The 14,022-nt window shown below is 44.0% G+C and overlaps 1 protein-coding gene across 2 annotated transcripts in view; it reads right to left on the minus strand.

Moving 5' to 3' along the window:
• PDHX (pyruvate dehydrogenase complex component X) overlaps nucleotides 1-14,022 on the minus strand; it is a 122,938-nt gene that overhangs the window by 24,431 nt on the left and 84,485 nt on the right. For both annotated transcript variants that reach the window (XM_025213258.1, XM_025213731.1), the window contains one exon: nucleotides 9,202-9,260. In XM_025213258.1, the coding sequence (XP_025069043.1) occupies nucleotides 9,202-9,260 (59 nt within the window). The remainder of the gene's footprint in view (nucleotides 1-9,201; nucleotides 9,261-14,022) is intronic.

Below are 14,022 nucleotides of genomic sequence, written 5' to 3' on the forward strand. Positions count from 1 at the left end.
TTCCCTTCTGCTGAGGAAGGGTGAGGGTGTCCTTCAGGGGCAGTAGGAAGCTGCTTGGCTAGGCTGGCGGCACCAGAGCCAGTGCCCATACTCACAGGGGTAGTGCACCTGGGAGACACTGCTCATGGGGTAGGAAGGGCCATGACCAGGCTGCCTGGTGTGGTGCAGGAAGCCCAGCCCAGTGCAGGGGTGCCACAGGCCTCCCCTCCTCCTCCCTTCAGCCTATGCTGGGGCCAGACTTGCTCTGCTGCCACCTGCATGAGCTGGAGCTGCTACAGCCAGCATGTTCCAGGCTGAGTGGGACAGGGCACTGCAAGTTGGGAGGGGCACCAACATGACCCAGTGGGGTAGGGGGGGCAGGGGACTGTGGCTTGGGAGCAAGGGCACCAGCAAGGCCAGGGGGCTATGGGTGGGGAGTGAGGGCACCAGCAGGACCAGGGATCTGTGTCTTGGTTGTGAGGGGCATGGCCATGGGGCTATGGGTTGAGACTGGCCATCGATGTTCACAAATGGGACCTGGTACAAAAAAGGTTGAGAAGCACTGAGTTAGTCCAACCCCTGTACAAATGCAGCACATGTTTATCCTAAATTATTTGTAAGTCTTTTCTGAAAAATCTCCAAAGATTATTATTTCATAACTTCTCTGAGCAGCTTGTTCCATTGTCCACAGGCATTCATGGTCCATCATGGAGAAAGTGAAGTACTTTGGGGAAGTACTTACAGGCCCAAAGAAGCATTTAATCTAAACTCAACAATGTATGAAAGGAGCACACTGAAAGCCATATAAATGTGATTAAGTTCCATCATGGATATTAGGCAGTGGCATGTATTTATTGTTCTATGATGATGCCTGCAGGGACAGCTACTATTCCTTTCTATCCCTGAAGCCTTACTTCTGACCTAACATTTCAATTTGTATCTAAACTTACCCCACTTAAGCTACCAGAGAAGCAACAATAAACCGCAAAGCCTTATGTCAGTCATCCCAAGTCGTATCAAGTTATTATCTACCTGTCAACCTTCAGATCTCTAATATACTAGAACATATATAAAAATGATGCAAAGTACCCTTCTTTGGCTGTTACATGAACTACAGGGAGGTGCTAAAGTACAACGTACAGATGCAAAGTATTTATGTCTCCAATAAGAAGGGAGGTTTTTTTTAAATGCAACTTCTGTAAAAACCCAGGCGTACTGAAGCCATCAATATGTACTATGCAGAGTTTAATATTTCTCTAGTCCCTAAAAGGAATGGAATTGTTTCAGTCAATGCAATGCAATATATATTTACTGGACAGGTCTAAAGTAAGTGAATGTTTAAAAATATAGTAGTGGATGTTTGTTTCAAGTAAAAATAACCCTCAGTTATCCAAACTTAAGTCAGAAAACTTTCAGCCTAAAAAAGACCCCCAAAAAACAGTACTGTTCTAATGAGGCATTATAATGTAATCATCCCACTGGCAGGTTGATAATGTTCTGTTTGTTAAAGGGAAAGGTCCAACTATAAGAAAAGACTTAAAGGACTTGGAATCCTAAGATCTGTGAAGATTAAGCATGTTAAAAGAAGCTGGGTTCATCAAAGGCAGGTCCTGCCTGACCAACCTGATTGCTTTTTATGACCAAGTAACTAAATCCTTGGATGATGGTGTCACTGTGGACGTAGTCTTTCTAAACCTTAAGAAGGCCTTTGACACTGTCTCTCACCCCATCCTCATCAATAAATTAAGTGACTGTGGCATTGATGCCTACACAGTTGGATGGGTAAAAAATTGGCTGATGGGGTGCACCCAGAGAGTAGTGGTGGGTGGGTTGTACTCAACCTGGCGAGATGTGAGCAGTGGGGTACCCCAGGGCTTGGTCCTCAGGCCCACACTGTTTAACATCTTCATCAGCGACTTGGACGAGGGGGTAGAAAGCATGCTGTCCAAGTTTGCTGATGACACTAAGATGTGGAGTGAGGCGGACACACTTGAAGGGAGAGAGAGGCTGCAAATAGATTTAGACCAGCTACAAAAGTGGGCAGATGAGAATAGGATGGGGTTCAACGTAGACAAATGCAGGGTGCTGCATCTTGGGAGAAGGAATCCACAGCATACATACAGGCTGGGGAGTTCCCCTCTTGAAAGCACAGAGGAGGGATGTGGCCAGCCTGGAGAAGGTTCAGAGGACAGCCACCCGCTTGGTGAGAGGGCAGGACAGGCCCTATGAGGAGAGACTGAGGGACCTGAACCTGTTCAGCCTCAGCAAGAAAAGGCTGAGGGGGGACCTGGTGGCTGCCTACAAACTCATCAGGGGAGATCAACAGCAAATAGGTAGAGCCCTTTTCTTCCCAGCACCACGAGGAATAATGGTAATAAGCTGATGGAGAATCGGCCCTTTTCTTCCCAGCACCATGAGGAATAATGGTAATAAGCTGATGGAGAATAGGTTTAGGTTAGAGATCAGAAGGCAATATTTTACAGATAGGGTGGCCAAAATCTGGAACCAACTTCCTAGGGAAGTGGTCCTCGCCCCTACCTTGGGCAAATTCAAGAGGAGGTTGGATGATCACCTGTCTGGGGTCTTGTGAACCCAGCATTCATTCCTGCCTGTGGCAGGGGGTCAGGCTAGATGATCTGTTCAGGTCCCTCCTGACCCTAGCTACTACGAAACTATTAAGTGATGCAGGCAGTTTCCTAGGTGCTAGTTTATTGGCCGCATAAACTCTTACATCAATTTCTGTGAACTCATTTATGTTGCCCTGGCATTTCCTTTGGTGGGGAAAAAGCACTAAAAAGAGACCCAGGCCTCATCTATATTTACCATACTCTGTCACAAAAAGTTCTGTAGCTCATATCACATAATTTTGTTTCTTTGGGAGGAGGGTAGAGCAAGCAACTTGATTCAGGATACGAGAAAACACTGCCCACTTCCCTCCACACCCAGCTCCCCTAGCCCCTCGCCCCAAAAAGCAAAGCAATATAAAACTAAAACCTATTTGGATATCCAATATTCAGATCCACACTCCTGTCACCCTGGCAGAGGATGCAGATTACCCTGGCAGAGGGTAATCTGCATCAGGGGAGAATATACAAAAAAGTCTTAAATTACTTTCTTGTGTATATGCAAACCAAAAGATTTTGGACAGAATGTCTTAATTTTTAGCCATAAACAAACATATTTATCAATCAGTTTTTGGTTTTGTTCTTTTTTTGTGTGCATTTTCCCATTAATCCAAGTAAAACTGGCTATTTTTCCATCCAAGTTGAGTTTTTGAATTCTGTTTCTAATTAACCATAGTCTTACATCCTCAGCATTTATCAAAAGATTTGGAGTGGGGTAGGGAGGGAGTAGCATTTGAACCAGCTGAATGTATTTCTGACATATATTTGGTTATTTACTGAACATCAATAAAGCCAAATTTGAGCTTTTAGCATAGCAATAAAGTAAAACTGGGAACGGTATCAAGATTAGTAAACTTTCATGTACATACATGGAAATGTAGGTATGCTGAAAGTAAATGCATCCATATTTGTGAGTTTTAATTCATAAATATTTTCTAGTTATGTTTCATCAGAAGTTAAACAATAGGCCACATAATAACTAAGTTATAACTGATGATACACTGAACTAAAAATATTCTTTATCCTCATGTGACAACAGACCTTCAGTGGATTTTCTTTAATATAGATGAAATGCCAGTGCTGACTTTCTAACACCTAACAGTATAGCAGTAATATAGTCCTTTACTTCAGAAGCCAAATTCTGGATTAACAATGGCAGCCAACAAAAAAGACTAAAGAAACTTTAATCATGAATACATTTTTTGACTCAGCAACAGAAAGTCACATGGACTGAACTGATTGTTGCATATTATTCTATAATAAATGCAGAAAGCTCCTTTAAACAACAGAAATGAATATGTAGAAACCCTATACCATAAATTAAAACACACTGGAAATTCAAACAGCAAGAGCCTACCTGCTACAGCAGGGGTGGACAAAATACAGCCCGTGGGCCATTACCGGCCCAACAACTGATTGGATCTGGCCTGCAGGGGGCACTACACAACGGGCCAACCCAGTGCAGCCCATGCTGCACTCCAGCCTGTTCCTGCCACTGCAGCCTGGGTCAGCATGTAGAACTTACCAGCAGGGCTGCTCCCAGGGCAGCTACAACCACCTAGGTACTGTTCGGCTCCCCTCGTCTCCAGCAACAGCTCCTCCTCCTGCTGTGCTGCTCCGGGAGGGGAGAAAGCTTCAGCCAGGCAACTCCTGCTTCATCATATGGTGCTCCGACTCCAGCTCCCGGATGCCTTCCACCCACTTGGCTGCCTGCACCAGGTGGGTGGAGTGGGTGGAAGGCAGCTGGGAGTTGGAGTCCCATGCACTGGGGCAAGAACCGCCTATCTGAAGCTTCCTCCCTGCCCAGAGCAGTGCAGCAGGAGCAAGAGGAGGAGCTGCCACTGAAGACAAAGGGAGCTGAGCAGCCCCTTGAAGCTATGTACATTGGCTAGGGCTGGGACAACAGGCATAGGCTACCCCAGGTGGGGCTTGGCCCCATGCGAAGCACCGCAGAGGCACCCGTGGACTGTACTGCCTGGGTGAACTTGGCTGCATATGCCCCATGCCACCTCCTTCCTCCCCTCACTCCCAGCTGGCTACTGTGACCCAACATCCAGGCAGCACCCCCTCACACATGCACAACACCTCCGTACACCCCTGATTCCACACACATGCCCCCCCCCCCCAACACACTTCTCCAAAGGAATCTCATGAGGTTCAATAAGGAAAAGTGCAAAGTCCTACACTTATGATAGAGCAATTGCCTACACTTGTACAGCATGGGGATTGACTGGCTAGGCAGCAGCCCTACAGAAAGTGACTTGGGGTTTACAGTAGACAATAAGCTGAATAAAAGCCAACAGTGTGCTCTTGCTGCCAAGAAGGCCAAAGGCATACTGAGCTGCATTGGTAGGTATGTTGCCAGCAGATCAAGAGAAATGATTATTCTCCTCTATTCAGCACTGTTGAGGCCACATCTGGAGTGCTGTGTTCAGTTTTGGGCCCCCCACTACAAAAAGGATGTGGACAAATTGGAGAGAGTCCAGCCGAGGGCAATGAAAATGGTGAGGGGGTTGGGGCACATGACTTATGAGGAGAGGCTGAGGAACCTGGGTTTATTTAGTTTGGAGAAGAGAAGACTGAGAGGGCATTTGACAGCAGCCTTCAACTACTTGGCAAATTCCAATCAACAACAATGGGAGAATGTCCTGACATCAGCGCCTGCGAAGAGACACTTGGATTCACTACCGGGAAACATCAAGACTGGTTTGATGAGAATGACTGAGATCTCCAAGAGTTGACTGACCACAAGCCTTTTGCGCTTGGCAGAATATCAACTCCAAGCAAAAGAAACTAAATCGTGAACAAGCTGAGGAAAAAGTCCAAAGGAGGACCTACGTTATGAAGAACAGATGGTGGGAAGACAAAGCAAAGTAGATTTAACATCTTGATGACATCCATGATATGGACAGGTTTTTTTAGTGCCACCAAAGTGATCTATGCTCCAAGTATTCAGGTTCCAACCCCCTCGAGACCTAAGGATGAAGGAGACCTGATCAAAGAAAGGGAAGCCATCAATACCTGCTGGAAGGAGTATTTTGAAGACCTCAATCAAGACTGTTGGTGACGAGAGCATTCTCAATTCTATCCTGAAACACCCAGTTAGAGACTGCCTTGGAATCCCTCCAACCCTTGACCAGGTGAGGAAAGTCATCAAGCAGATGAAGAATGACAGTGCATCTTGAGCAAATGGAATCCCTGACAAAATCATTAAGCAGGGGAAGAAGAGCTTACATCATAGGTCCATGCCCTCATCTTAGGAATCTGGAATGATGAGGAAATCCCAAACAACCTCAGGGATACCATGATCATGACAATCTTCAAGAAAGGAGACTGGTCCAACTGTGGAAATTACAGAGGGATTGCCTTGCGGTCGACCACAGGAAAGATGATTGTCAGAATGCTCCTGAACCGTCTCCTTCCACTTGGTGAAGAGCTCCTCTCAGAATCTGTGTTGGTAAACAATTATGTTTTCATCAAACAGCAGTGCTGCCTAAACATTACAGCATAAAGGTAATGAGTAGGGCTGTGCGAAATGGAAGCGTTTCATTTCAACCAGCATTTCAACAGAACAGTGTTTTGTTTCAACTTCTGTTTCGAGTCGAAATGGCTGTTCCATTTCGTTCTATTGAAACGTTTTGCCGTTTTGACCCTGTTTCGACATTTTGTCCATAGGATATAATGGGGAAGGTCGAAACAGGCTATAACTTTGTCATTTCTGGCCAGATCTGAATGAAACTTCGAGGAATGGTAGCCCCTTCAGAGGGCATCATGCGTGCCAAGGTTCAAGAAGATAGGTGGAGGAGGTTCAGAGAAACTGTACCCCAAAATCTTGAGAGCAAAACTCAGTCACATGTATGTGTTAAGCCACAGCGGGGTCAAAACTGTAGGGATGCTAGCCCCTGCTGAGGCCACAAAGCCTGCTAAGTTTCAAGAAGGTAGGTGCTGGGGGGTCGGAGAAACTGCACCCCAAAATCCTGAAAGAAAAACTTGTGTCACGTGTATGTGTTAAGACACAGTGGGGTCAAAACTGCAGGCTTACTAGCCCCTGCTAAAAGCATGAAGCCTGCCAAGTTTCAAGAAGATTGGTGCAGGGGTTTGGGGGAACTGCACCCCAAATTCTTGAAAGCAAAGCTCATGTCACGTGCATGTGTTAAGCCACAGTGGGGTCAAAACCACAGGGGTGGTAGCCCCTGGTGAGGCCACATAGCCTGCCAAATTTCAAGGTGATAGGTGCAGGGATTTGGGGAGAACTGCACCTCAAGCTGATGACAGGCAAAACTCATGACACAGATGACCCTGTGTGTGTTAAGGCGCAGCAGGCTGAAAACTGCAGGGGTGGTGGCCCCTGCTCAGGCCACAAAGCCTACCAAGTTTCAAGGAGATAAGTGCAGGGGTTTGAGGAAAACCGCACCTCAAAATGCGGACAAGCAAAACTCATGACATGGGTGCTTGTGCAACTGTGTCTGTCTTGGGGCACTGGAGGCGGGGGGCGAGCACAGATTAACACCTACAAAACTAGACAGACAGACTAAGGAGAGGAAATAATCAATACAGACAATCAACTTCCCCAAGACAGACACAGTCAGTTGCACAAGCACCCATATCATGAGTTTTGCCTGTCAGCAGCTAGGGGTGCAGGGCCCCAGAACCCCCCTGCACCAATCTCCTTGACAGCTGGCAGGCTTTGTGGCCGCAGCAGGGGCTACCATCCCTGCAGCTTTCACCCTGCTGCGCCTTAACACACAGTCACCCATGTCGTGAGTTTTGCTTGTCCGCAACTTGAGGTGCAGTTCCCCCAAAACCCTGCACCTATCTCCTTGAAACTTAGCAGGCTTTGTGGCCTCAGCAGGGGCTAGCACACCTGCAGATTTTACCCTGCTGTGGCTTAACACATACACGTGACATGAGTTTTGCTTTCAGAATTTTGGGGTGCACTTTCTCTGAAACCTCCGCACCTATCTCCTTGAAATGTGGCAGGCTCTATGGCCTCAGTAGGGGCTACCATTCCTGTAGTTTTGACCCTGCTGTGGCTTAACACATACACATGACACAAGTCTGGCTCTCAAGATTTTGGGGTGCAGTTTCTCTGAACCTTCTAAACCTATCTTCTTGAAACTTGGCACACTTTATGCCCTCAGAAGGAGCTATAATTTCTTCACATTTTATCCAAATCTGTCCAGAAATGACAAAGTTATAGGCTGTTTTGACCTTATAGCCTATGGGCAAAACATTGAAACAGCGTCGAAATGGCTAAACGTTTCGACTTGCCTTGTTTAGTTTCAAGGCTGTTTCAACCATATCTGTTTCATTTCGATTTTGCTGTTTTGACCTCGAAACAGGTCAAAACAGCGTTGAAACAAAATTGGTGGAAAAAATCTCACACAGCCCTCGTAATGAGAGATGTCAGCTATACAATTTATGCCATGTTTTATATTTGTTTATGCAGCAAGTTAGTTAATTTTTAATGCTGGCTTCAATGTACAAAAGCAACAAGAAACTCTTATATTCTGATTAATGATGGTCAGCTTAGTCTACCAATAAAATGACCGCCATCATATGAGGGTCAGTTAAAAACCAAAAGGAATGCATGGTAAAGTATGTTTAGGATAGGCCCATGGGTATTGGTAATTGTGTCACACTTCTATGTAGTCCCACTGTTAATCTATGAACATAAGCCAAAATTACAATAAGGTATATTCCATTTAGAAAGAAGATATGGGCTACTCCTATAGCTAAGTTTGCATATCAAACATATGCAAACCTTTGCACATCACTGGACTTTGGTCTCCTCAAGGAAGACTTGGAAAGAGGTTTGAAAAGGTAAAAGGTACTTAAAGCAAGATTTAAAGGATCTAAAGGGATGAGGAAGGACCTCAGATGCAAGGTTCTTTATATTCTCCATTGTTAATCAAGATGTATGTGAGCATTGCCTTAGAGGTATAGTACTTTCTTCAACAGCATTCCTCAACACTGCTTCAAAAGGCTGAATAAGGGTTCTTGTTTGCATGCAGCAGTAGTAGTCTAAATTCACAGTGAACACCTTGGTTAGAAGTCTTTTACAAGGACACCATAAATGTCCCAAAAACATCAAAAGGATTTTATATCATTCATCCCTTCTGCAACCAAAAACGGATTACAGAATGCAATTGTTCCCTGGTGTAATTAAGACTTGTAACTGCCACTGTTATAACTGTGCTGAGACATGTCACTCAACAATCACTGTCTTCATGGACCTGACATTCAAACAGGCAGTACTACATATGGATTATATTGCTAGTTATATTTCCTGAATTATAGGGGAAGATGTCCTATAATTTTTTTCTAACTCTCTATCTCTTCATGCTCTTGGCAGAACTGCTGCTCACAGCATTATCAAGTAGATAAATTCTCTCTGATTAGACAGTGGAGAGAGTGGTAGGTGTGTTCTGTGTTATCTGAACAAAGTTTAGAACATTAACATTCAGCTACAAAATAAAGCACCAGACTATAGCCAAGCTGTATTCCTGGACATGCAAACTTCGAATATTCTCCCAGAAAGCCTTCTTTTCTTCCCCTCCTCTGCCATATGTTATTTATTTATCAATGATTTACTTACTTTGAGGGTAACTGCTGTGGCCTTAATAATAAAGTCATTTACTGATACTTTAATGTCATCTGCAAAAAGAAAAACATAGAAAAGACAGATATTATGAATGATGGTTATCAGTATAGCTACATAAATTAACCATGCACTATGTACAGAGAATATTCTTGCATTTCAGTCAATCCATCTTTGCCTAATAGCCTCAGGATGTTTGTAAATTCATATTACTGCATAATATTAAGTAACTAAGGATTATTCATTTTCACAGTCTACATGTAAAACATACAATGCATAAACTCTAGACATAAAGCATAGGGCTTTTATTCTCAAAAAACAAACAAACAACTCAATTCGGGGAAAAACACACATTAGCCCCAAAAAGAACAAAGGTGAAAAATGGTAACTGTGACTAAACAGACAAATACAGCATGGAACCTGATTTCTGCTTTATTCAGTGTACAATCGATATACCACAAGAACAACTATTCTTGCAGGACTTTGATCATGAGGGCAGAACTCTCACGTGAACACACGAAGCTGTAAAGTTAGAGATTCATGAGTGGGATTTTCAAGGGAATTTTAAAGATTCTGAAGTCAGCGAGATTTGCATATGCTTAGGCTCACAGCCATGGACTCTAAACTAAAATCCTAAACCCTGGTGCCTGAAGCCAAACCACAATTTCATCAAACTGACTGATCACATTAACGCATTTGGACCCATTAGCTGTTATGACACGGTGTTGTTGACATGAAGGTTTCAGCATCTTCAACAATGGGTGGATGTTTTTGGGACTGCTATCGAGGGATGGGATCCATTTGATGAGAATGGGGAAGAGCATCTTTGGGCGTTGACTGCCCAACCTAATAAGGAGGGCTTTAAACCAGGTTCCATGGGGAATAGTGATCAAAACCTTCCACCAACAGAGCACATAATCCAGAGGGGAAAGGACTTAAAGAAGCAATTCAACTCTAGGAGAGGACCAGCGAGTGACAGGACAGCACGAAGTGGCACAAAAGCGAAGCAAGGAAGTCAAAATGCAAAATACGTCTGATGCATGTATACAAATGCGTGAAGTATGTGGAATAAACAAAATGAGCTGGAAGCTGCAGCCTATGAAAAGAACTATGATGACTGGCATCACCGAGAGCTGGTGGGACAGCTCTTATGACTGGAACACATCAACATTGAGGGTTACGCTCCCTTTCAGAAAGACAGGGTTGGGACAAAGGGTGGTGGTATTGCCTTGTATGTCAAAAACAAATGCTTGTTCCCCGATTCAGGAGGAGGATGCTTTTGGGTGAAGATGAAAGGTGAAAGATTCAGCACAGATATTGTAGTGGGGATTTATTATAGACCACCTAATCAGGAAGGGGTGGTGGATGAGGCACTCTTCAAGCACGAGACAAGCCTAGCCAAAAACTATATGATGGTACTAATGGGAGATTTCAATTTTCTGGACATCTGCTGGAATAAAAAAGCAGCCAAACATAAAATGTCAAGCTGGTTCCTAACTTGTGTGGAAGACAACTTTCTGTTCCAGAAAGTGAAAGATACAACTAGGGGATCATCTATCTTGGACCTTGTCCTGACCAACAGGGAAGAACTGGTGGAGCATGTAAAGGTGGTGGGTAGCTTGGGAAGAAGCAATCATAGTATGACAGCATTCCAGATCCTGACACAGGAAAACCATGAGGTCACCAAAATGAGGATACTAGATTTCAAAAAGGCAGATTTCATCTGACTCAAGGAGTTAATATGCATTGTGTCTTGAGAGGATAGACTGAAGCATAATGGTACCCAGGAGGGCTGGGAGCTTCTAAGGGCAAAGGAAACACAAAAAGAATGGCAAGAGACCAATCTGGCTGCACAAGGAGCTTCTAAAAAGCCTCTAGTGCAAAAGAAAAAACCTACAGGCAATGAAAGAATGTGCAGGTCACCAAGGAAATGTACCAGGAAATAGCAAGAACCTGAAGGGACAAAACAATGAAGGCAGAGATAAAGAATGAGATGAACCTGGCAAAGGAGGTTACGGACAACAAAAAGAGGTTCTCTATAAGTATACTGGCCAGAAAAGAAGGACGGAGGAAAGTGGGTCCTTAGTTAACAAGGCAGGGGAAACTCCAAACCTGAGATGCAAAAAGGCAGAGCTACTCAACATCTACTTTGCCTGTCTTCACAAAAAAAAAAGATGCAGCCAGACACCTAATAAGGATTATCTGGATAAGGAAGAGGGCAGATATAAATAGATGGTCAGAGTGGATCTGAATGAATTCAGATCAGCAAGGCCAGATGACCTTCATCCCAGGATCCTGAAACAACTGGCAGAGGAGATCTCAGAGTCCTTGGCAATGATATTCATGAAGTTGTAAGAGACAGGCCAGGTACCACCAGACTGGAAAAGGGCCAATATAGTGCCCCTCTTTAAAAAAAGGCAAGGAGTACCCAAAGAACTACAGACCAGTTAGGATTACCTCAATACCTGGGAAGTTACTGGAGTATATCCTAAGGACAGCCATTTGCAAGAATCTGGAGGAGGAAAGGCTAATCACAAGCAGCCAGCATGGATTTATGAAAAACAAATTGCATCAAATGAACCTGATCTCCTTCTTTGGCAAAGTAACTACTTTGGGTGGATGAAGAGAACACTGTGGATGTAGTGCATCTGGACTTTACTAAGGCTTTTGACAAGGTCCTGCATGACCTTCTCATAAACAAATTGGAGAAATGTGAGCTAGCTAAAACTACAAAATGGATAGATAACTGGCTCAACAGCTGCAAGCAAGGGGCAATTATTAGGGCTGTCAATTAATCACCATTAATATGCATGATTAACACAAGAAACAATTAGCGCATTAAATTTTTTAATGCATTAATCGCATACATGGTTTTGTATGCACTATCTGCCCTCATCTGCAGCACTGTGTGCAGTTGTGGGCTCTGCATTTTTAAAAGGATCTGGAGAAGTTAAAAAGGGTTCAGAGGTAGGCAACAAAGATGATAAAGGACTTGGAAGGCAAGTCATATGAGGAGAGGCTGAAGGAGCCAGGCATGTTCAGTTTGCAGAAAAGATGCTTAAGAGGGAACATGATAGCAGTCTTCAAATATCTGAAGGGCTGCCAAAAAGAAGGGGAAAAGCATCTTTTCTCTCTTGCTGCAGGGAGGAAGATGTGGCTGGAAGTTGCAGCAAACTAAGTTTAAATTGGATATCCAGAAAAAACTTTATGGTTAAAACAGCAAGGCAATGGAATAAACTGCAGAGGCAAGTTGTGGATGCACCATCACTGGAGGTGTTCAAGAAGAGGTTAGACAGCCAGTGGTCAGGGTTGATGTAGGTGTAGCTATGAATATGTTCTACTATGCGAATTTCCCATGCTTCTGGGGTTTCTTGGCCACTCCTGCCCTCCCCACCCTTTTTCTTTTAGGCATGTCAAGGTGTTTTTAAGCCTCCCCTCAGGGAGGAATTTTATGCCATGGTCAGATTAGTATGAACTGTGTGTGTGGGGTCTGGGGGTTGCCTTCCTCTGTTGTGAACATTACCTGGGACCTCTTGAGCATATCCTGACAATATTTCATAATAGCAGGACATTGGCTACTGTGGTTCTCCTGCTTTGCCCGTGGCAGGTTAGGGCATTAGGTCTATGTTGTGTCAGGGTTGACTGTAGTCTTATGAAGAGTTTAGATTATGGCTTGTACTGGATAGTTTGGATAGGATGTTGCTGCCTCAGGCTGGGGGTTAGACTAGATCAGTGATTCCCAAGCTTTTTTTTACCATGGCCCAGAAGGAGCAGGGTAGGGCACACAGAGACAGCTGCCTCCCTCCCGGGACTCCCCCACTGTGCAGCTTTAAACTCAGATGCTCAGCTGTGACCCTGGAAGCCACTTGCCCGAGTGGGCAGATGGGGCTTCATGTGGAGGGCTCGTGCCATGACCCACGTGGCCTGGGGGTTGGGAACCTCTGGATTAGATGACCCCTGGAGGTCCCTTCCAGCCCTGCTTCTCTATGAATCTATAATTCTATGACTGGACGTTAAAGGAAGAAAAAATGGCAAGGTATAGTATATAGGCTGGGTTAAGTTAATGAACAATTTGTGTTTTTGACAGGTAAGGCATCAGCAAAAGAGCTCCCCAAACCTATCACTTTTGTATAGTAAATCCATTATTTAGCTGTTCCTGGGCTGTGAAGAAGATTGAATTACTGCATGATAAGAATATATTTCTTGCTCAAGCACACATATGGTATATAGGAGGTGGTTATGTGATACCCTCAGATGGCAATAAGGAATAGAAAAGTAACTGAATTAAGAGAACATGTGATACTATCCCTCTGGCTGGCACAGTAAGAAAGGCTGCGTTCTTTGCTTTTGACATCATAATCAAAGCACATAACATTGTTCATACTGACTTGTTATAACGGGATGATGATTTATGGGCATAATAGTGACTGCTGGACAAATGCATTGAAGGGGAAAAGAGACTATGTTTAAATGAGGAAAAAGCATCAATCAATCAGAACTTTCAGGCCTTACATAATGTTGATATAATGTCAAAATATTAGGAAGATTTACAAATACAGCCCCTTCTCCCCCCTCCCAAAAAAATAGGTATTTTGTTGTACTTAAGTATGGTTAAAATGTTGTTGTGGCCATGATAATCCAGGCAAGGGCTTTTTTGTGGTATCTTTTAATGAACCAGGTATTTTAATATATTTACTTAACATTTATAGATCATTTTAACCTTAAAAATACCAAAGTACTCTGGAGCCTATCACATGTACTGTGTACTTCATACATTATCTCCAGGATGCAACCCAGGATGTGTTTAGCAAGGTGTAG

This window comes from Alligator sinensis, unplaced genomic scaffold, assembly GCF_000455745.1.
Source record: "Alligator sinensis unplaced genomic scaffold, ASM45574v1 scaffold442_1, whole genome shotgun sequence".
Taxonomy (NCBI): Eukaryota; Metazoa; Chordata; order Crocodylia; family Alligatoridae; genus Alligator; species Alligator sinensis.